The 25117-nt window shown below is 38.2% G+C and overlaps 2 protein-coding genes across 5 annotated transcripts in view; one reads left to right on the forward strand and one right to left on the reverse strand.

Annotated features, from left to right (window-relative positions):
- Col4a6 (collagen type IV alpha 6 chain) overlaps positions 1-19973 on the reverse strand; it is a 309693-nt gene extending 289720 nt beyond the window's left edge. For both annotated transcript variants that reach the window (XM_045140831.1, XM_045140832.1), the window contains exons 1-2: positions 19717-19973; positions 19444-19495 (exon numbers count right to left, since the gene is read on the reverse strand). In XM_045140831.1, the coding sequence (XP_044996766.1) occupies positions 19444-19495; positions 19717-19727 (63 nt within the window). In that variant the 5' untranslated portion in view covers positions 19728-19973. The remainder of the gene's footprint in view (positions 1-19443; positions 19496-19716) is intronic.
- A 1355-nt stretch (positions 19974-21328) lies between these two features.
- The window catches only part of Col4a5 (collagen type IV alpha 5 chain), a 240158-nt gene continuing 236369 nt past the window's right edge, over positions 21329-25117 (forward strand). For all 3 annotated transcript variants that reach the window (XM_045140190.1, XM_045140191.1, XM_004659142.2), the window contains exon 1: positions 21329-21697. In XM_045140190.1, the coding sequence (XP_044996125.1) occupies positions 21617-21697 (81 nt within the window). In that variant the 5' untranslated portion in view covers positions 21329-21616. The remainder of the gene's footprint in view (positions 21698-25117) is intronic.

The raw sequence follows: 25117 nt of genomic DNA on the forward strand, positions 1-25117 counted from the left end.
ACTTTAGAATATTTGATATAAGTAGTAATCTGAAATGCTTTAGACCAGGAGTACTTGGGGCTTGAGGTTTTTTTCGTTTTGTTTTGTTTTTTGGGCTTTTTTGGTGGACAGAAGATTTTAGAACATTTACTTGGATGCTAATCTGACACTCCTTGGATTAGAAGTATTTAGAGTTTGTGTTTTTAGAATATTTCATTATACATAATGAAATATCTCAGAGATGGTGCCCAAATCTAAACACAACATTCACTTATATTTCATCTGTATCTTATAACAATAGGCTGATGTTAATTTTTAAGCAATAATTTTAATAATATCGTACATAAAACAAAGTTTCATTGTTTTAAATTTTCTGCTTCTGGATTCATGTTGGCAAACAAAATAGTTTTGATTTTGGAGCAACTTGAATTTCCTATGTGGATTAGGGTTGCTCAAACTGTACCTGCAAATACTCTGATCTTCCTTGTCACACATGTCACAAGAATCCTATGCCAGTATATTAAAATGTGTCACTATATTCAGAGACAACTCCTTTGTCATCTATGATTTTTAGTGATAATCTCATAAACTAGTGCTTTGGCCATTATCAATTGAAATTTTGGCTAAAGTAAGAGGCATCTTGAAGAGCTTTATGGTGAACTGCACAACATCTTCAAAAGAATATTTGAAATTAAGACAGGATGACTTGGCAATAATACACATGCAATGCTGTCATCATGATATTGATTCTATTTGTAAGTTTTACACCTGAGTATTTTGTTTAATCATCCTGAAATGATACTGTATGCAATGCCTTAGGCAACACTGAAGTGCAGCAGAGGTGGTTACATCTGACATTTGTCAGGATCACAGGACTGATCCATTTGGGATAGGTTATTTGTTTGCTTCAAGAAAGAGCACATGGTTCTTGGCAGAGGAATCCCAGGAATCCAGTTTTATGGCATGGGAAGCATCAAAATACTTAAAAGAAGACATTAAAATGGAGATTTTCTTCTGCTCAAGATTATGGAGCACCTTCTCATGTTATTATTTGTCTTGGGAGGAAAATTACACTATTTACAGTTACAGTACTTTCATTATAGTAGGGCCTGACATAGTGATTAGAAAACAGATTCCAAGTCAGAAATGCTGGGTTCTAGTTTATGCTCCTCTAATAAAAGACTGATTAGTTAAAGACCTTAGGATAAATCATTTAATCCTACCTTTATGTTCAGAGGATCACAGAATAATAGCCATTCTACTATAACAGTAAACAGTAGGAGGGGAATTAGAGTCAATGGGAGAGTCTTCTATGGACACAAAATTATTTTAGGCTAACATATCTTTTATTATTGAAACACATAACAGGGATACCAAGTGATAGAAGGAAAACAATTAAGGAAAAAACACTTGGAAGTAAAGCTACACAACCTGAAGTATGCAGAAAAATTACTAAACTGATAAGAAAATTACCTGACTTCTGCAGAATCAAGGAAAAAAGAATAGGAGAAATTTTAGCAAGATATTCAAGAGAAAGTGACAAGATTGCAAAGACCAGCAATGTCTTTATACATAGTGTATTAAGTAACAGTGTGAGAAAGTCATGACACATGGTAGAACTGTACTTCCAGGTCCTCCTATGGGATATAGCAAAAATTTATATATGTTCCACCCATAAATAATATTTAATTAGTAGAATAGTAAAAGATACCCAAAGCTCTCATTGTCTCTGCCAGTGTTCCACACTCTTGCTGCTCCAGGTATCTAGGTCCAAGTACTGTTTCCCAGTGATCATGATCGATGTGTAATATAAACAAGATACAGACCTTGGTTATTTCAAGCCACTGAGATTTAAGGGGTTATTTTCTTTCTTTCTTTTTTTTTTTTTGTTTTTTGGTTTTTCGAGGTAGGGTCTCACTCTGGTCCAGGCTGACCTGGAATTAACTCTGTAGTCTCAGGTTTGCCTTGAACTCAAGGCGATCCTCCTACCTCTGCCTCCCGAGTGCTGGGATTAAAGGCGTGCGCCACCACGCCCAGCTAGGGGTTATTTTCTGTGTTGCATAATTTATCCTATGGTGGGAAAATGGGTGGCATTTATGACGTCAAGCAACCTACACAACAGAGGGCAAAGGCTGCTTGGCTGCACTTCTCTGGGAATATGATCTTTAAAATCTTGTAAGGTTCTATTATGAATTTGCACATAAGTATGTCACTGGTACTAGTAGCAATAGTAGACATGAAAAATCAAGAGGACAGTTCAGTACAGGCTAGGCTCTGGCAAAATGGTAACTTGATATAAATCCGTCCTCTCATTTTGTTCTAAGTAAATAGTGATTGAAAGTAATAAGGTTCTTAAATATCTCACCCAGAATACATAACCCCAGGCCAGCATGAAGCAAGCAAGTATCCTTTAAAATACAGCTAGCATCTTCATTTGTCAGTCTTTTAAGTAGTGGAATGTGTGAAAAGCTGAATAAACAATGGAGCGAGAACAACTTTTTGAACCTAAAATGAGTCCCATAAAGGGGAATTAGGTTAAGGATATTGTTATAAAATAGGGAAAACAATTTTATACATATCCTAATATAATTTAAAGCTAACTTATCTTTCCCTGAATTAATTTATCTTGAAGACTTTTAGGACCAATAATACTGCCCTAAACAGTACTACTAGCAGGTATAGGAGTACTAATTGGATAACTAATTGGAACAACATTAAGGGAAGCTTAGTGTGGTGGTTTGATTCAGGTGTCCCCCATAAACTTAGGTATTCTGAATGCTAGGTTCCCAGCTGATGGAGATTTTGGAATTAAGGCCTCCTGGAGGGAGTGTATTGTTGGGGGCGGGCTTATGGGTATTAAACCCAGTTTCCCCATGCCAGTGTTTGGCACACCCTCCTGTTACTGTGGACCACCTTCTGTTGGCCAGGGGGTGAAGTCCACCCTCTGCTCATGCCATCGTTTTCCCCTGCCATCGTGAAGCTTCCCCTCGAGCCTGTAAGCCAAAATGAATCTCTTTTTCCCAGAAGCTAGTCTTGTTGGGTGATTTCTACCAGCAATGTGAACCGGACTGCAACAGTAAAGTGGTACTGAGGAGTGGGCTTGCTGCTAGACACCTGACTATGTGGCTTCAGCCTTTTTGGAGCTGATTTTAAAGAGGAAAGTGGAAGGAGTTGAACTTTAGCCTAAGAGATGCCTTGCAGTGCTGTAAGTACAGCTTGATGGACTGTCCTGGTCTGAGCTGCAAGACCTGAATGCAGTAAAACTATGGACTGTGAGGTTTGGCTTATGAGGGTGAGAAAGAGCTTTGCTTGGACTGGGCTAGCAGTTTGTGTGAGAAGCTTGCTCTTATGCCCATGTCCTGAGAAGTTGTGCAGGGTTGCTTTGCGTAGAAATGAACTGGTGTGAGCAGAGGGATATGGCACAGAAAGAAAAATCTTTGGGTGAACTGTTGCCCGTTCAGCTGCAACTGAGAGATTACAACCTATGAGACTGGGCTAGCTGACCTGTGCTGGGGCAACAGAAAGAATGTCGACTCTTTTGAAGGGGCCTGAGTGCTCAAGGAGTGTCCTGTTCTTCGAAGTCTGCTTTATTCACCCCTGGATTAACAAATTGGCATACTACCTGGTATCATGGAGTATAAGAAATACTGGAAAGAGGGTCATTGAGTTTGCAACATGGTCTTGTGTTTTGGAAATGGTCATGGGCAGTGTGAAGCAGGTTTGCTGGTTGCCTGCATAGAGATCCCATGGGCCATGAGGATGAACCGTGGCTTGCGGTGGAGACCCAGTAGAGATGCCGGGACCATGAAATGGACACCGAGGAGCTGCCGGCCCCGGTGAAGTTTTCCAGGACTGTGAGTAGCCTAGCTGGAGCGGCGGAATTGGAATGCCGGAGACTTGTTGCTGGTTAGAATGATCAGACTTGAAGATTTGTCACTGGCTAGAGTTGCTGGACTTGAAGCTACGGAGTTTGATGTTTGCCCTGGTTGTTTTAAATCTTGTATTGGTTGAATGTTTCTTTGCTATGCCCAATGCCATCTATTGCAGTGTGAATATTTATTCTGTGCCATTATGGGTTTTTTGAGGGTTTTTTTTTGGTATTATGGCTCAGTTAAAAGATCTTGGATTATGGGGATGTATGAACATCATTGGGATTGATAAAAACTATGGGGACTTTTAAAATGAGATGAATGCATTGTATTTTACATCATGTATGGATATCAGTTTATGGGGGCCAGGGGCGGAATGTGGTGGTTCGATTCAGGTGTCCCCCATAAACTTAGGTGTTCTGAATGCTAGGTTCCCAGCTGATGGATATTTGGGAATTAAGGCCTCCTGGAGGGAGTGTATTGTTGGGGGCGGGCTTATGGGTATTAAACCCAGTTTCCCCATGCCAGTGTTTGGCACACCCTCCTGTTGCTGTGGTCCACCTTCTGTTGGCCAGGGGGTGATGTCCACCCTCTGCTCATGCCATCGTTTTCCCCTGCCATCGTGAAGCTTCCCCTCGAGCCTGTAAGCCAAAATAAATCTCTTTTTCCCAGAAGCTACTCTTGTTGGGTGATTTCTACCAGCAATGTGAACCGGACTGCAACAGACAGTAATTGCAGGTTATGCTCTTGGCAAGACCTGTGTCTACTAACAGCATATTAAATAGGGGCTGGAAAAACGATGGTATGTATCCCAGTTATATGACAACTGCCTATAGGTGCTACAATTTATTGAGCAAATACAATAAGAATATTGGGGAAATTACAGCTAATTCTCACAACCATTTGAGCTAGCTGTTGTATTTTCTAAATTTAGAGACTGAGGAATACCAAGAGGGTATAGAAACCAAGGTAAAGTGGTAGTGTAGAAAAACAGAAGAGCAGTAAGATTGTACAAGTATAGTGATATTTATGCAGCACTACTTAGAATAGCAAAGCAACAGAACCAGGATAGATATTTAACAGAAGATGAATGGATACAGAATATCTGGTGATATAAATAATAAATTTTTATTCAGAAATAAGATGAATGAAATTATGTCTGTCATTAGCAGGAAAATGGATGGAAATGAATATTATTATATTAAACAAAATAAGCCGGAGTTATAAAGATAAGATTACATACATTTTTCTTACATACAGAGTCTGTATTTAAGTATATGTGTGTGTGTGAGAGAGAGAGAGAGAGTGACATGAAAATAAAAGCGTGACTAAAAGGGAAGAAGCAATCTAAAAGGATGGGAATAAGGGCACACCAAAAATGAAAACAAAATAGCAAATGAAAAATGTTTTCAGTAGTTCAATGAGAATAAAGATTGAGGCAAAGCAATTTGATTTGGTGATTTGACAGTGATCTTTAAGAAATTCAATGCACAGGGGATGGAGAGATGGTTCAGTGATTCAAAGCACTTTTATGGAAAGCAGAATGGCCCAGGATCAATTCCCAGTACCCAAGAAAAGCCAGATGCACATGTGTCTACAGTTCATTTGCAGCTACAGGAAGCCCTGGAGTGTCCATAGTCACTGTCTGCACCTCTCTCTCTGTCTTTGTCTCTGTGTCTCTCTCTCTCATAAATAAATAAATAAATAAATAAATAAATAAATAAATAAATAAATAAAATTTTAAGAGAAATTCAATGCACAGCTAGAGTGTTAGCTGAGTTGGTCAATTGTTGGTCTTTGTAAGTGTGGGGATCTGAGTTTGATTCTCAGTAGTGGTGATGCAAGCCTAATAATCCTAGAAGTGGGAAGGCAGAGATAGGGGGTTCTTGACAGCCTGCCAGTGTATTTAGCAAGTTCTAGTTCAATGAAAATCTGAGAAAAGCTAAATGGTGACACCCGAGGTTGTCTTTTGGCTTCCACTCATATGCACACTTGTATACCTGCACACACATGTACACACACACACACACACACACACACACACATTCACTGTAGTGAGTTGGCTGGGAGGAAACACAAAATATGAAGAGTGAAACCGTAAGTGGCAGAAAATTATATATGACAACTGTAGATTTTTTTCATAAACTCTGGTTTTATTTATTTATTTGTTTATTTTGGTTCTTCAAGGTAGGAACTCACTCTAGTCCAGGCTGACCTGGAATTCACTCTGTAGTCTCAGGGTGGCCGCAAACTCGTGGAAATCCTCCTATCTCTGCCTCCCCAGTGCTGGGATTAAAGGCATGTGCCACCATGCCTGGCTCTAAACTCTGATCGTTCATGAATACATATCTTACTTTTATCCACATAAATCTGAACTCTTTCTTCAGAATAATAATATGCACATCAACTTTTGCATAAAATTTTAGGATTCTAAAAAAATATTTTTGGTTCATTTATTTATTTGAGAGTAACACAGAGAGAGAGAGAGACAGGCAGAGAGAGAATGAGCACGCCAGGGCTTCCAGCCACTGCAAATGAACTCCAGACACGTGTGCCCCCTTGTGCATCTGGATAACGTGGGTCCTGGGGAATCAAGCCTCGAACCAGAGTCTTTAGCCTTCACAGACAAGTGCTTAACCACTAAGCCATCTCTCCAGCCCAAAATTTTAGGATTTTTGTGGACTCATTGAAACCCACTTAAAAACCTTAGCTTAGGAATGAATGGCATATGAAAGCTAAAATGGTTGTGGTGGAACTGTATATTTGATTATATATTTTTTTAAAAACTTGAAATAATCTCAGATGTTCTGAGTATTGTACACACAAAAGACCTTAGATAAATACACATTCTTTCACATTACAAAGAAATGTATGTATAGGAATACTTTAAAACACAGAAAGGACCTGCAGGCAGTTTGATTCTGGGATACTTACTGACCTATACTCAGTGAGAGTCAGTAGACAAAGAAACAGCCATCTTTCTCAGCATGATTGCCTTTTCTAGCCATGAAGGAAAGTGGAAGCTTCAAGCTACTCTTTTCTAGCTTGACTACTGAAACTTCAGTTTTCTTCCATGTCCTGGAGTGGGAAGCAGTAGGGGAAAGATATGGCAGGAGTAATAAAGAACAGAATCTGTAAACTGAAGAGTTGTTGTTGCATACTTTTTGACACAGAGTATATTGCTGCATTATTCTAAACATTCCACTTAGACACAAATCTCAGAAAATGAAATCTAGAAATATAGATCAGTAGGATAGTGCTTACATGGCATGTGTGAGGACATGATTTTCATCTTTAGCTCCCCATATGCACACACACACACGTACACACACACCCCTCAGAAAATTATTTTTTTGCCTTTAATGTGAGATTTAGATTTAATGTGATTGTTAAACAACAAAAAGTGATCTCCCTAAATTTGATAGATTCATTATTAGTTTCAAAATCTATCTGTTGAGTCTCCTTTATAGAAAGAGTGCATATACATATGGCAATAAGTATGTAGATATTTAACAAGTGCAAAAGGCTATGAGGTAGGCATTCTCATTTCACAAATAGAACAATATGATTCAAAAATTAGAATATTTTTTCAGGTGGAAAGAGCTAAGAAATTATGAGGTCTCTGAACTTTGATTAAAGGTTTAATTCTGACATGGGCACAAAGTATTATCTCTCCAAATAGAAGCTCCTGTTACTAATAGAATGGTCATTTAATGCACACCCCTATGTGGCATATACCTACAAAGCATGCATTGATACCCATTTAGGGAAAATAATAAGATAATCAATGACTATTCCCCCACAATTCCTATGCCTTAGAATTGTCTGTACATATAACTCCCTATATCCTGTACACTATCTATGAACATGTGTGCATGTATGTATGTATCTATCTTCTATTTGTCTATCATCCATCCATCCATCCATCCCTCTCTCTCTCTCTCTCTCTATCTATCTATCTATCTATCTATCTATCTATCTATCTATCTATCAAGTCTCTAGTTTATTCCCCCTACATGTTAGCCTCCTAACTCAACTATTTTATCCCTTCCCTTGCTCAAGAAGTTATAACATTACCCAAATGTTCACTCAGTCAAAGCCAAATTCTTCACTGCTTTGATGTTAAGTCCTTCTAGAATCTGTCCTGGTTCCAAATGTCCACAGTGTTTCCCTTTGCCCCATGTGAATCACCTTGTGCTTTATCCAGGCAGCCCTTATGTCCTTCATTTTCCCAGAATTACTGCTGCTCCAGCTGCACTGGAAGGTTGATCATATGGTCCATGGCAAAAGGCAATCTAACTGAAAGGTCAAGTGTTGGTTGATTCTAGTCTGTTTGCTGTTCACCTAAGTGTCTGGCCTGAAACACAGCTTTCACCGCCTAGAGGAAGGGTGCCTTTTTCTAATTTCCAGAAAAGACATTGTATTGTATGGCTGGAAGTACACTGATTCTCTTCCTCTAAATGTTGACATGCTGTCTAATAGGACTATAGTTTTAATACACAGATGAATCATCAACCGAGATAGACACAAGTGTATTTATAGAGATCTGGAGAAGAAAACTTGAAATCAAGGATATGCTAGAAAATCTAAAATATACAGTACATTTATTTATCAGATATCACATAAAAGATCAGCACAAATAGTATTTCTGTGAAGCCTCCCCTAACTACAATTCACATTGAGCTCTTCCTTCTTTGGCCTCTTTTAGCACTTCATTCTGTCCTGTGTGAGATCCTACCTCAAAAAATAAATAAATAAAAATAAAAATAAAAATAAAAAAATGCTAAATTTTACAGTAATTTAGCCAAATGATTATATTGTCTGGTACTATATTTATTTATTTACAGTCAGAGAGATTTAAGGCAGAGAGAGACAGCTAGAAGACAGAGAAAAAATGGGTGTCTGAGTGCTATAGCTGCTGCAGATGTATGTACTACTGTGCATCTGATTTAAGTAGGTACTGGGGAATTGAACCTGTGTCATAGGATTTTTAGGCAAGTACCTTAACTTCTGAGCCATCTCTCTGGCCCCCTTTGGGTTTATATTTTAAGAAGCATATAAGATTTTGTTTAGAGAAAAAAGGCACCCTTCTGTAGAATATGATAAAATGTATGAGAAATTATTTTCTTATTCATTATCAGACTGAACATTATTATCTATGAGTACTTACAGTGTCAAGATGGCACTGGAAGGTATTTATACAACTTAATCTTAGCTCAAGGGCAATATAAATCTAAAGCTGATTCATACCTTAAGGAATCTGCTACACTCACAAGCAAAAGTTAGAGATAGCAGGCATTTCAGATTTTCTCTGCCAACCTTCTTCCCCTAAGTAATGAAAAATGGTCACTCAAAGCTTAATAGAAAATATCACTTGAATTTCATTTCCTCTCCAAGAGAAAGTCTGTCTCCAAAAAGAACAGTTTGGCCTCATAGCCAGAGGTACCTGAACATTCTACAAAGGCCTTGTACCTCTCATGTAAATGGTGTATGTTTATGGCAAGGGAAATTTGCAGGAGTAATGCTGGCTGCCTACAATACAATTAAGCTAGATTGAAAGATAACTGCAAAGGAGCCCTATTGTTGGTAGACAAAAGGGAACTGGGACTTCAAAGATGCCCAGAGAAGTGCCATTAGGAAAAATCTTTAGTAGGGACCCAGGTCTCCATAGGGAGTCACAAAGGTAGGGCAGGAGAGGTAGAATTAGCTTTGGGCAAACTGGAACAAGCATAACAACTCTTTTACCCCATTAAGAACCTGGAAAAACTTATTCAACAAAGAATCAAATAATTTTCTCTAAACTGCTCCCCAAATGGGCACACCAACCATCTCCAATAGAATGTCAATTGTAATGAGGATAGAAAACTAACAACAACAACAACAATTTTACAACTAATAATACATTTAATGGTCTGTCCTAAGACCATAATTCACTAATAATTCACAGTGGAATCCATATTTCAATCTAGGACTGTTTGCCTCCAAATGTGAAACAGTTTATAACCATTCCATGAAGAGTAAGGTGAAAAAAATCAGGAAATACACCTGTCAAGTTTATATTTTATTTTATTTATTCATTCTTTTGACAGAAAAAGAGAAAGAGGGAGAGGGAGAGAGAGGGGGGGGAGGGAGAGAATGGGCACACCAGGGCCTCCAGCCACTGCAAATGAACTCCAGATGCTTATGCCCCTTTGTGCATCTGGGTAACGTGGGTCTTGGGGAATTGAACCTGGGTCCTTCGGCTTTGTAGGCAAACACCTTAACCACTAAGCAATCCATCCAGCCCACACCTGTAAATTTAAATATAGAATCCCAAAGCAACTGGTAGATACATACATACCTTATGGCTCTGTTAAGGTTAAATCCTGGGTTCTCACAGTCCCATTAAGCTAGGCTTAGTGATCTGTCCTGAGCTTGGCTATCTGTCCCCAATAAACCAATTAAAGAGACAAATAATATTAAAAATCAGAGAAAGTCAACTTATTTGATGTGTTCACATTGAAGAGAGGACAAACAAAGAGGTCCAGTGACCCCCAAGTCATTCTTTGGGTAGGGGGCAGGAGATTTATGTAAACAGAGAGCAAGAATTTTCATAGTTTTGCAGTCCTGATCAAGGTGTGGTCCTGCCCACCATCCATTATTGAGCCATCATTGTCTGGTCTCTAGACTGTCCTTCAAGGTAATCTTACCAAGTGGTCAGAACTACATGAGACCTCTTCTGGGGAGACAAGTTCCTTTTCTGGCTAGAACTAGGCTTCAACCTTTTCCTCCCCACAGCACCAATTCCTAGGAAAATTCCAATTCCTTGGAGTATTGTTGTATAGTTTGATAGTCAAAAGGAGAGAGAAAAGTCTCTTCTTAGAATATCTTTGCTCTTGCAAGGATGTTTACAGTTTGTCTACATTTTATAAATCTCTAAAGAAGAGATGTGTGCTTCAGGAGTGATCCCTCTGTGCTTAAAGGTTTACCATTGGAAAGGATTTGTGAAAAGTAACTAGCAGTAACTAACAGGTCAGAGCGCAAGCAGTATACTAATGCTCTGAAGATTCAGGAAACACGTAAAAGTACAGAATGAGTCTCTCGTTGCCCTCTAACTTCATCTTCTTGAAATGTTCTAAGTCCCTATTTCCACTTCTCCCAACCAGTACTCTGACCACACTGGGTTAGAAGTTGACATTTCTCTTCCCACAACAGGGTCAACCACAATGTTTGGCACACAATAGGGTCAAATATTCATTGAAGGATGAACAAAGAGGGAGGGATGGTGAGATCCTGAGGAACACAAAAAGGGGCAATTTCAGAAAACTATTCCATAAATTGTGCATTAACGGAATAACAATATAGGTGTCCATGGAGAAAGAAGGCAGGAAGAGGATGGGAAAATAAAATGAAAAACAGAAGTAAATATATGAGGCATGGTAAGCCACTATCACAGTGTTACTATTATCTAAACTCAATTTTCATGGGAACAATTGGGGTTGGTTGGTACTGAGGAGTGGTTTGACCATGTCTGTGTTTTAGAATAAGTCCTTTGGCTTGTGGGAAGGATGGTGGGGATGTAGAAGACTGAAGCCAGAACAGTTAGGGTTGTTTATAAGAAGTCCAGATAAGAGACAGTAAAACGCTTATATTAGAGATAGCACAGTATGATGGGTTTTAGCAATTTCTGCATTTTCTTAGACCTGTGGCCTTAGATAAATCTTTAATAACCTTTGGATGAAAATAGTTGCTGTACATATTTTACCAGGTAGTATTCAGATACTTATAAAATAATATATAACAGGGTGGTGTGTAAATTTGAAGCACTGGAAAATGTGTGCTCTTATTGCAGGGGAAATAGAGAAAAATCATGATAAAGATAATGAAGAAACATAACTATTGCTCTAAATACATCATCTACAAATGAAAGAATCTTCTATCATATCTTTCATTCATTTTCTTACATACCATTTATCAAAATACAGAAATTATTTTTTAATTTTCCATTTTATTAAAAAAATAAATAAAAGCTACTTCAGTGGGATGGAGCACAGCTTAGCATCTTTGTGCATAGTCTTGACTTTACACAACAAATCTTCAGAGGAGAAAGACATTATTCTTATTTCAAGTGGTGATAATATTACATCCTGAAAGGCACATTAAGTCACAAAGCTAGGAAGTGTAGTTAGGGTCAGCATGCAGTAAAATCCCCATACTGGCATTTTTTCCTTACCCATTGAAAAGGGTTACTTTTCATTAAAGAAACTGTTATTGACATTATTTTTAGTAACTATTAAGAGAGACAGAGAAAAGACAGAGACAAAAAAAGAAAGTTTTAAGGCCATTAGTAGTATATAAGTATTCACTTGAAAGTTATCTATATTTTAATTTTTTGTTCATTTTTATTTATTTATTTGAGAGTGACAGAGAGACAAAGAGGCAGATAGAGAGAGTGAGATTGAGAATGGGCATGCCAGGGCTTCCAGCTACTGCAAATGAACTCCAGATGCATACGCCCCCTTGTGCATCTGGCTAACGTGGGTCCTGGCGAATCGAGCCTTGAACCAGGGTCCTTAGGTTTCACAGGCAAGCGCTTAACCGCTAAGCCATCTCTCCAGCCCCAAAGTTATCTATTGATCATATATGATATGCCTGGTAGTGTCCTGACATTCAAAGTACAAGGTTATGAGCTAGAGAGATGGCTTAGTGGTTAAGATGCTTGCCTGCAAAGTTTGAAGGCCCAGATTGGATTATCCAGTACCCACAAAAGCCAGATACACAAAGTGGTGCATGCTTGAGTGCATTTGTAGTGGCTGGAGGCCCTTGTGTGCTCATTCTCTCTGTCTCTCTCTCTCATCTGCCTCTTTCTCACTCTCAAATAAATAAATATATCAAATATTAAAAATCAAAGTACAAGGTTGAATAGGGCAACATAGTTGTGGAAACACAGGATTTTTAATACCACATGTTAAGTGCTACTTAGATGAGCCTTCAAAATCTTGGAAACAGAGGGGAAAATAATTTTATTCTGAAGAGGTCTGAGAATGTTGTACAAAGAAAGTGATATTTGATCATAGTATGAAAAGTTGAGTATGCATTCACTAGATAGAGGAGAAAGTGGAAATTATGGAAATAAATATTCTAGACAGAAGACACACACCACATGTAAAAGAGTTGTGACAAAACATGAAATCTGTTTTGGGAATGATGAGAAGTTTGAACTGAAGGGAGTGAAATGTAGAGTAAATGTTTGGGAAGGACATCTGACAAAGAGGAATGTACACATGAACTTGGAATGGTAGGTAAGAATAGAAAACAAGTTCTAAATTTGCCAAAACAACAAATATGTATTTCTTTTGGAAAGAAACATCATTTTCGTTTGTTTCTTTAGTAAAATAATTCTGGTGGCATTGTAGAGATTATAATGATGTCAAGCTGTAGAAAAAACAGTTTAGAGAATACTAATGTTGATGATGAGGTTTGAAGCTAATGGACTATGAACAGAAAAACCAGTCCACAGATTTTTGGTAAAATTTATAGGAATTGTTGAGGTTAGAAAAAATAAGAATTGGTGATTGATTTTACAGCCTTCCTGAAACCAGGGATGGAGCTGGAAATAAAGATCAAAAGGTTGCAGTAGGTTGTAGTATCTATAGAAAAGACTGCAAAGCAGCTTCAACTTTATATACATTGTGTTTGAGGCAATAAAAATAATAATAGCTTGCTTTGGTTGAGTGCTTATAATAAACTCCAGGCATTGTTTTAAGTGCTTTGTATAAATCAACTCATTGAGAGACAAGGCTTATTAAGCCATTGGAAACATAGAGTTAAAACTCAAAAGAGATACTTGAGCTAGAGACATAAATTTGATGGTCATCCATGTATAGGAGGCATAGTTAAAATCAATGAGGCAAAAACACAGTAAAAGAAGACATGCTGAGAAAAGCCACCATTTTAGGATATGGAGTAGGGAAGACTGTAAGGGTTAGGGACTGGGAAGATCATGCTTCACTTGTTTATCCCTGGGTTCCCAGAACCTACAATATTACTTTAAAGATACTAGAGGCTGCTCAATGAATATTCACTCAATGAATAACATTTTTAAAAGATCAAGGAAGCATAGTGGATAAACTGAGCCACAGAGTTGCAGAAATCAAAAAAGGAAAAGGAAATTTAACAATAGTTAGAAAACAAAATTACACAGTACATTTATAATATGATCTTTCAATTATGTGCACATCTCATTATCCATAAAACATGTGACAAGTCAATACTCCCTACACCTAGACATAAAGATATGGAATTACCTATGTAATTAAAGGAAGCAATAACTAATATGAGTTAATAACGTCAGCTAATGCAATTAAAAATATTTATTTATTTTCAGAGAGAGAAAAAGAGAGAGAAGACCAGTGCCTCTTGCCACTGCAAATGAACTTCAAATGCATGTGCCACTTTCTTCATCTGTCTTAACATGGGTACTGGGGAATTGAACCCGGGCAGGCAGGCTTTGCCAGCAAGTTCCTTTGACTGCTGAGCCACCTCCCCGGCCAAATTACATTTTTTTAATTAATAACTTTATTTATTTGCAAGAAGAGAGAGAGAGAGAGAGAGGGAGAGAGAAGAGAAGAGAAGAGAAGAGAAGAGAAGAGAAGAGAAGAGAAGAGAAGAGAAGAGAAGAGAAGAGAAGAGAAGAGGAGGCAGGCAGAGATAGAATGGACATGCCAGGGCCTGTAGCCACTGCAAAGTACATCCAGATGCGTGTGCCCCTTGTGCATCTAGCATATGTGGGTCCTGAAGAATTGAACCTGGGTCATTTGGCTTTGCAGGCAAATGCCTTAATCACTAAGCTATCTCTCCAACCCCACATTCTTATTTTAATGTGGTAGATAGACCAAGATTATAGTTGTTTCTGTGACTTGCCTTGATTTTGAGCTTATATAATGTTTAGGCATCCTATCTATATATGCCTAAATGAAGACTCCATGTTATGCCCCAAAGTAAGAGTGCTGGCATTCACAGTCAATACAAATCTCTTGCCTAAAAAATATTCTTTTTTTCTTTTTATTTTTTTCTCAATTTTTATTAACATTTTCCATGATTATAAAAAATATCCCATGGTAATACTTTCCCTCCCCCCCCCCCACTTTCCCCTTTGAAATTCCATTCTCCATCATATCCCCTCCCCATCTCAATCATTCTACTTACATGTACATATAGGGAAAGATCACTCCTTAAAGTACAAATTTGTTTTTAATGCCAGAGATCACTTTGGCAGTCTAGTTAAGCCTAACTGCATTTTAAGATAATATTATTAGGCTGGGTATGTAGCTCAGTGGTAAAGCATATATATACTTAACACATGAGACCCTTGATTTGATCTACATCATTGCACCTGGGTTCAACCTCTAGCACTGCAAAAATATTCTTAATATATACAATAAATTTCAAAACCAGTTTTTATGATGCATATGCCTATAATTCCAGCACTTTGGAAGTGGAGACAAGAGGAACAGAAGATCAAGGGTGGCTTTAGCTACATCATCAGTTTGAGGCCAGCCTGGCATATATGAGACCCTGTTGCACAAAATAAAACACAATAAAATTCATGGATGACAATAGAAACTAAGATGTTGAAATATAATTATCAAAATATGTAATACATTTGTGATATGGTAATATGCTGGCTTCTTTAGGAAAACTCTCAATATATCTATCATTCCCTCTGCTCCTGTCTTAAAACCTGTTTATTTTAACCTGTCACTAATGCAAATATATTATCATCCATGTCATTTGTGCATATAGTCTTTGGTAATTTATTTTATGATATGCTCATTTACTTAAATCTATGTCTTCAGCAATCTTAGGATAAATGTGGTGTCATCATATAAACACACACATACATGTTATATAATGTAATTATTCATATCTAGCTGATATACAATATTTGCAGAGATATCTTCAAAACAAGTCAAATGCTTCTTTTGATTTTTATAGTAGGAAGAGATTTTCTACATTTAAAAACTCCCTTAAATCAGAGTCATACTCTGATGACTACTATAATGAAAGATCCAGTAACATTGGAAAGACCAACCTGGGTAAGCTAGACCTTGATAGAGAAAAAAAAAAAAAAAAGTGGTGTTTCAGTCAGATCTTGAATTTAGCTTATAGACATGTTTTTACCCTATATCATTTTCTCTACCAACATAAGTGTTTCACTAGCCTTTTAACTTCACCCATATTTGGATGCATCACAGGCTTCTACGAATGTGCACCTGGATAAAGGCAAGGAGAAGAAAATAATCACAAGGACCTTCATTACTTTATGATTTTTTTTAATCTACTAGACATGATGTCCGTAGTGAGGTTTGCACCCTTGTAGTGTTTTCTAACAAGATAATGCACATGAAATTAATTTAGTATTAAACAGTCTGTCATTTAAGGAACATATGGCCACTGGTGTATCAAAACACAAATTTGTAAGAGAGTTGGGAACTATGTTTGAGTAAATTTTTTTCCACAATTTATTTATTTGAAAGAGAAAGAGGGAGGGAGAGGGAGGGAGGGAGGGAGGGAGGGAGAGAGAGAGAGAGAGAGAGTGTGTGTGTGTGTGCCAGGTCCTCCAGCCACTGAAAATGAACTCCAGATGAATGTGCCTCCTTGTGCATCTGGCTATCATGGGTCCTGGGGAATCAAACCTGGGTCCTTCGACTTTGTGGGGAAATGTCTTAACTGCTAAGCCATCCCTCCAGCCCTTGAGTAATTTTTTAAATGTTACATCCAACTATGTCTGTAGGCATGCAACTTTAGGTAATTCCAGATATTTTGCTATCCTAATCTCTTTCACATTCAGATAAAATACAGATATTTCACTTGAATGAAGGTCATCACTCATTTAAAGTAAATAGAAACTCATAATTAAACCTTGTATTTTTAACATTTAGCTTCCTAGTCATTTATACAAGATTGCTTTATAAATACTTCAAAAAAGAAATAGCTCAAAAGCTGCTCAATGACCAATTTTAATGACCCAGTTTTAAATGTTTACCAGTATTTTATTATTGGCAACTTAATTCTTATGGAATAAAAGAGACTTTCTCATAATGAAACACAACAGAGTTTTGCCAAACTTTTCATTGTCATTTTTCATTATTATTAAACAAGGTACTAAGAATCCAAAAATCTTCAACTGTCTGGAAAAGTGAAAAACATTGTGTACAGAGAAAATAAATTGGGATTCAGATTAGAAGATGAAAACTAGTCAGCACAGATAAGAACCCAGTGTGGTGTTTAAAAGAAAAAAAAAATCTGCTCAAACAGTAATCTGAGAATTTATGCTGTAACTCTCCTGTGTTCTTTTTACCATTTTCCCAAAAGCTAATACAATAGCTTTACAACACCAAAGATATTGTGCACAAGTAAACAACATTGAAGGAATAACTTATGAACTCAAGGCTGAAAACAATATTGTCAGTGGATCTCCAGGTTTTAATTTTAATGTTTTTAATTTTAATTATCAGTTATTCAAATCAATAGTGCAGATGACACTGTAAAGCAGTAAGATTAATAATATAATCCTCACACCAAGGAAGTGCTTCACTTTGGAAACCCACTACAATACTTAGAAGAATTGAAAGCATTTTCCTCCACCATATCAGATAGCATGCAGTAACTGGGAATTGTTTGGCTAGCTAGAATGATCTATAATGCTTTCCCCAAAAGTACACTGAATCAGATCAGAGTCTGAGAATAAAGGTTTTACTGGAAGTTATTCTACCCAAGCATGACATTTTGACAAGTGGCAAGAGTCTTGGACAAATTGTTAACTTATCAAAAGCTGGCATTTTCAATAAATGTAGTATTGCGCCTCAAGGTAACTCATAACTAAGCTTGTATATGGAAGGAATCAGGTGGAAACGTGCAGAGTCTGAGATCAATGTTTATTCTTACAAAGTCTAAAATAAAATTAGGTAAGAGCTGATATTCTGAGGGAAGGAATTGCAAAACTTTAAAACTCAAGTTTTCTTGCATTATCTTTCTTCATTTCACCTCACTCTAGTATTTTCTTTGTTTTTTCCCTTCTCTCTTTCTTTTTTGAGGTAGGGTCTCACCACTCTAGCCCAGATTGACCTGGAATTGAGTAAATTTTTAAATGTTACTTCCAACTATGTCTGTAGGCATGCAACTTAAGATAATTCCAGGTATTTTGCTATCCTAGGCTCTTTCACATCGATAAACTATAGATATTTCACTTGAATGAAGATCAACACTCATTTAAAGTAAAGTCTCAGGGTGGCCTTGAACTCACAGTGATCTGCCTCCCGACACTCTGGTATTTTCTTAAAGATATCATGAGTCAGAGTAAAGTAGCACTTTTTTTTCGTACATATTTTGGGAGATTTTATTGAGCTGAACTAAATGTAGTTCTAAATTAGTATTTCAAAATATTAAAAATAGAACCAGTTCCTATGATCTAAACTCACAAGATAAATTTAAAACATATGCTTTTCTGTTATCTTTATTGCAAGTGAATATATTTATATATATATATGTATGTGTATGTGTATATATATATATGGTTTTCAAGGTAGAGTCTCACTCTAGCCCAGGCTTACCTGGAATTCACTATGTAGTCTCAGGGTGGCCTTGAACTCATGGTGATCCTCCTACCTCTGCCTCCCAAGTGCTGGGATTAAAGGTGTGCGCCACCACGACCCGCGCCATATTTTTTTTTTTTCATAAAGCAGTGAGATAATACTGAGTAGTTAAGTTCACATTTAAATGCAAAAGGTAACTGTTTTGGCCAGCATATGTAACCAGAAGAAATGGACAACTAGCCTGTCTGACTACTTAGGCTCTCCACCTTGGTGAAATTATCCTAGTAATGCCATGGCGGGGGGTGGTTCTCAACTTTCTGGCATCCATTAAACTTTCCTTATCCAGAGGTTTACAGAAATTCCTTTGCCTGCAATCTCCAGATAACTTGATGGCTAATATATAAAACCAGCCTATGAGATGTTAACTTTTAGACAGTTTTGCTTTCCTAACCACTTTAACTTTTAACTCTTTGGTGTGGAAAAGTCAGCAAAAAGAAACCTCAGGTAAAAATTGGACATCATCTAGGTACATCAGCTCCTGGTACTGTGAAAGGACTCACAAGCAAATAGGAAGTTTCATTCCTATAAGATTCCTGGTACTTTCAAGTCCCATTCCTTGGTACACTCCTCTCATTTTCAAACTTATGTGTCAGTTCGAGTTTTTGTGGACCAGGGAAAGCTAAGTTCCTCCTGCTTACAGATCTGCAAATCTATGCAGAGGAAGCCATCAGATGTCTGTCACCTGAAATTGTCCAGTGGAGTTCAGAAATGTGTGCATCTTGGGTCTTCTACTTGTATTTTCCAAACCTGTAGCTATGTTTTAAGGCAGGAAGATTTCTGAGTCCCAAGGGCATTAGGTTAACACCGTGCTTGCTGTTCCTCTGTATAAACTCTATTATCTCCCATTAGAAGGAACAGTAGTGGGAACTCCGTTTTGGTACAAACCTCTGCAACCCCCAACACAAACACAAGAAGAGGAAAAGGGGGAGGGGGAGAAAGAGGAGGGGGAATGGACTTACCGCTTCTGCCAGTTTTTTGGGCAAGCACAAGGAAAGCAGGAGCAGCCACAACCTGAAATGATAGGGAGGGTGGGTAACATAGGCTCTCTAGACTCCTGGGTCCTGAGTCTGCCAGTAGAACCCTAACACACACACACACACACTCTCTCTCTCTCTCTCATGCTTGTTCCCACTTTCTCTGCAGTGACAGAAGTTCATAGATAGTCCTGGCCAGTCAAAGTAACCCTGAGTCGGAAAGAAAGAGGTGGGGAGCTCTTAGCAGCAACAGCTCACCCAGGGTGCATGCTTGCGGCTCCGGAGCTGGTTCCCGAGGGGAGACTGCTCAGCGGCTCCGCGGCGCTGGCTCATCCAGGCTCGGTTGATGCTCTGCAGCTTCTCCCTTATTCAGGACAGGGTGTAAGGGGGCGAAGTGGCTCAGTGCAGAAGAAACTAAAGTCAGCTGCTGGATAAGAAGTGCCCCAAAGGGAAACACGCCCAGCGGTGCCCGCTACAACTTGCAGCGCTCAGGAGATAGTTCCACGAGCCAGGAGAGGAAGGAATGGAGGGGAACGGGGCGGGGCTGCCTGCCGTCAATCATCCCCCCTACCTTGGGCAGCCAGTTGTCTTTCTCAATTTCAAGCCCCTCTACAAACAACAGTCTCCATAGAGTCATGGTCAGGTCTCTTGAGAGGTATATACAAAGACCTAAGCAGCTAAGCACCATACATTTTCATAAACTACTTTTAAGTTGCACATGAATAGAATTAGATATAAGTGTTACATATACATATATATACATGTATATATATACATACATACATACACATACATCGTCTGGCATGGGCCCAAATTCACGAACCCCTATTCCAATGTTAAGTTAGCAACATGAGGGTCTCTGGAGCTCCAAATCTATTACTGCTAAACTCAGTAGACCCCAAGAACGCATTGGTCCCCATAAAATACATCCACAAATGTAGAGATTGTAACATGATTAATCTAATCCCAGAGACTGACATAATAGAAATATTCTGAAGAATTCTCCAGGACATTCTTGAAAAGAACTCTCCTATGAATCCACATTAAATGCTTTCTAGATCTTTTGCTACCTAAAAAGTTAATCAGATATATCAAAGTAATATTGTGCTTGAGTACACACACACATATAGTTTCAAGGTGTTTAGGTTCATTGAAAGAAATCACACAAATATTATCTAATTACCTATCACAAATCCTGAAGCAAAACTCTGAGAGTCAATATCTTTGGTCAGTTCAATGTAAGAGATAAATATTAATGACAATCTTAAATAAAGTTAAATATAAAATGTGGTTTTAACACAATAACATTTATCCATGTAACTACTAACCTACCTAATGCTTCCAAGTCTGTGTAACATAGTCAACACCTATCAATGTACTCTTTCTTTCTTTATAAGTGTATTTATCATATTTTCATATCTTCTGTTTGCAGTAAGAAACTCTGCACTATGAGCACTTGGAAGGCAAAGGCCTGCAGCCCAGAGTGAAGCGACCAAAATATGTTCCTAATGATTAACAATAAAAACTACTGTTCCTATGAAATGCATCCGCCTAAAAAAAAAAATAGTCCCAGCTCAGGTTTATTTGGAAGTGACTTGGCTACCCGATCATTGAGAGTGAGACAGGATAGGGAAGAGTTCTACCGACATTAAGTTACAAATGAACAAATAAGAGAGCTTCCCCGGTTGGACTCAGGGCGCTCAGTCAAGTGGACTAGAAGTTTCCCTCCCCCAAATAACTGAGCGTCACTCCCTCGCAGGTTGCCGGTGCAGTCGGAGGCAGTGGCGGAGTGATACTCAAATTCCCCAGCGCTGGCGGGGAGGGGGCGGTGCGGGGGGGGGGGGGAGTAGATTTGTAGGACTGGAGTGAGGAAAGTTTGCAGGTCTGAACAGAAGGCAAAAGTACTCCCAAGAGACCGGCTTTGGGGAGGGGAGGGGGGAGGGCAGAACAGCTTTTTCTTCTTCCTTTCCTTCTTGTTCTTCTGTTTTGAAATCTCTTCACTGTTAAAAAAAAGCCTTTCTCCTCACCCAAGTGGACCGGCACCGTTGGGACACCCTCGCTGTCCTGCTCCCCGTAACCCCTCCACATTATGTCAGTGGGTGCGAGGCGGCCAGAGATTTCGTGCGGGTGCTGAAGGAGCTGCGGGAGCCGGTGAAGGATGACGCTGCGCCGAGTCCGCCTGGCCGCAGGCTTGTTCTTCCTGGCCCTGGGGCTTTGGGGGCAGCCCGCGGAGGCTGCGGTAAGTCCTCCCTCCCGCCCCCATCGTCCCTTTACCTTCCTGTCTCCTGGGCCTTGCCTTGGGAAGTCACATTTGCTAATCTTATTCAGGAGTAAACATGATTTCTAACTCTGGTTCAAGTGTTTAGAAGTCAGGCCGCTTACTGTCCTGCAACTACCTCTTCGGAGGGAAGGAGCAAGCAGAGCCAGGTGGGAGGGGGGCGCTTATAAATGGATCACTAGGTTCTGGTGGTTATTTAAAACTTTTTCTCTCCTCCTTCCCCTTAGGGTGTTTCCCTGTCTGCCAGGTAGCATTTTCACTACCTGTACCCAGCCCACGCACTCTTTAAACTTTGCTTATAGTTAATTCTCTGGCTCTTCTAAAATCCAGAGTGACAAGCCCCCAAAGCAAATTAGTCCCCTCTGCTCTTTTTTCTTAAGCAACATCAATATACTTTCCCACTCCAGGTCAGTAAAGCTTCTGACCTGCTTTCCCCTTTCCACATCTGTCATACACAGACTTTCAGATAACCTACCAGAGTGAGGTCAAGATCATGGCTTCATAAATTAGGACTTTTGTGCCTGTTTTTGTTTGTTTGTTTGTTTTCTCTTTTAATTGAAAAAGATGCCTGAACTTGACAATTTGACCATCACCTGTTTAAAGGAAAATAATTCCCTTTTTTTTTAAAGGAAAATGAGCTTTCTGGTTAAAAAGAGAGCGGGGGTGAGTGTGCATGTGAAATGACAGGGCAAAAAAGTTCCACTGTAGTTTAGGAATGTAGAATTAATACTGGTATTCTAAAAGACTGTCTGGGTAGTCCATCCCACTATACTTCTGGTCAGAAGAAGCAAATGCTAAGAATGAATGGCTTTGTCACAAAAATGTTCTCCAGCTTGTAGCCCAAGAGCCCTTGATTTCTCTTAACCTGTATAAAAGTAAGTGTGTGGCACGGTATTTAGTATTATATTAAAGTGATCAGAATGGGTGGCTTGTAAGAATATTTTTAATATAATATCATGGCCTAGGCCTTCAGATGGTTGAGTGACTATCAATTCCTTATATAAAGCAGCTATATTATAGCTTATCAGGGTCTGTTTCCAACTTCAGGTATGTAGCTTCCCCGTAGCACTCAGCATGCCTCAGATTACATTGCCCACTTTCTATCCTGCAGGAAGTATGTGCTAAAGAGGTTAAAACCCACTCTTGTATCACTATAACCACAACATCATTTTGATGGCTAATCTGCTGAAAATCCATGTGTACCAAATAGTTTCTACATGCCACAATTTCCCTACATCAAAGTAGTTATATGACTTAACATTGCAGTATAGATGCAGAGCACCTTTAATTAGATAAGATTTAGCCTGTTGATAGGGCTACAGGCTATTAGAAAAATATAATTGTGCTTTAAAAATAGTTCACTTAAAAATTGTCCTCATGCCTACTGCCTATAGTATAGCCCTACTGGCAGAGGTTGTGGATGTTTCATGAAATATTCTATTTTATTGGTCTTGCTATCAATAAATATGAACCCAATAGCAATTATAAAGGTATATTATAACAAACTACATACCAATTTAAATTAGTTTATTGTAGATGAGACTTGTATTTTTGACTGATGAAACTTAGAAGCAATCTTATTTTTGTGGTTTCTTAAAATAGCACAAGTAATTGTGAAGTAAGTAGTTTTCTCCCCTCTTTCCTCTTCTATAATTTTTAAAGGACATTTTATGTATTGCTTTCATATCATTAGAATTTTGTAATTCTGTTAAATCCAACCATTTGTTTTTCTTCCTTTACACGTAAGTATCATAGTTAAATGAATGTTTTACTCATCTCTAAAATATGAATGGTATCTGCCCTCCATGTTAGTGTGGGGATATTGGTAACTCTCTAGACTGAAACTGGATGGTAGTGGGGCTAGTTGTTGACTGAAGTAGTTTAGTATTGAAGTCTTTATATCAGAAGAACATTGCTTTACTTTTTCATAGCTATGTGGTTTCTTCATCTCTGAAGTCATGCCAAATTTGGATATCACAAGTATGTGGATGATTTTTAAGGTAGACTGTTCATCAGACAGAGTAAAGTGGCCTTCATACTGAAATGTTAGAAGCAAAAGAACAAGGGAGATTTAAGTTAGAAAGTTTTTTTTTTTTCTAGTGATAGAAATAGCATATTTTTGTGTTAAAGACAATTACAGTTTTATAAACTCACTGTTAGTGGGATAAAAATATAGATGATGGATATGAATATAGATAGTATGTATGTAAGATTACACTACTTCTGCTATACAAATGTTAGGACAATGGATAAGTTTCTGTAATTTGAACTACAATATATGTATTGTGACCACATTACCAAGGGTAGGAATGTGGATTTTAGCCATGAAATAATTTTCCTTTCGACTAGAAAATACTAGAAAGTGTTTTCCTACATAGGAAGAATTTGTCATTGTTGTCTTCGTTATCATTTTAGTTTATTAAGGTTTTTGAGTGCTAGGTGCTCTTCTAGTGTGGCAATATACAATTTTATATTTAATCTTCATTATGGTACCAGGGAATGAACCCAGAGCTTCAAGAACACTTAGAATTTTTCTTTGTGTTTGCTCTTCACAAGAGATTTAGAAGGTAGATAGCAACGTTCTCACATTATAAATGAGAAAATACAAACAACTTGCTAAAAGACCACATGAGCAATAAACTGAAGAGCTGGAAAATTTGAATTCTTGCAGTTTGATTCTAGACACTTTACCCTTCACAACTGTCATATGCTGCTTCATTTGCATGTAGCCTATAGATTTATTTAGTGTTCAAAGTATCTTGAATTTCTGTTACATTTTTTGTACGGACACAGAAGGTGCAGCGGAAATGATAATGTGGGTTATGTCTCTTCCCGCTCATGTTAAGAGAACAGCCCATGTGCTATAATGTAAAGATATTTGGACTTAAAAGATCATTTTCTTCTCTATATCTGTGTAAAGTGAGCTATTTTAAATACAGTCTAAAAGCATTGCTTTTGCAGGCTGTATACATTTATGCAATCATAATATTCAGTTATTTAATTTATAACACACCTATAAATTGTGGTGAATGATTTAATTTGGAGAAAAATTGCCTTATGATTTTATTTTATTTATGTGTGTGTGCACGCGTGTGTGTGTGTGTGTTTGTGTGTGTGTACACGTGTGTGAGGAGGCAAAAAGACAAACTTGTCTGTGGATCCTCTCAGTTGTTCTCTACCTTTTTTGAGAAAGGGTCAGTTAAACTGGTCTGGCTGACCAGAAAGCCCCAGGGATCTGCCTATCTCTACCCCCTCTGCATTAGGATTACCAGTCTGCACCATCACATTTGGCATTTTTAGGTGGATTCTTATGATCTATTTCAGGTCCTGATACTTGCAGAACACAAACTTTACCAATTAAGCATTCTCTCTAGTCACCAT

This window comes from Jaculus jaculus, chromosome X, assembly GCF_020740685.1.
Source record: "Jaculus jaculus isolate mJacJac1 chromosome X, mJacJac1.mat.Y.cur, whole genome shotgun sequence".
In the NCBI taxonomy this organism is placed as follows: Eukaryota; Metazoa; Chordata; class Mammalia; order Rodentia; family Dipodidae; genus Jaculus; species Jaculus jaculus.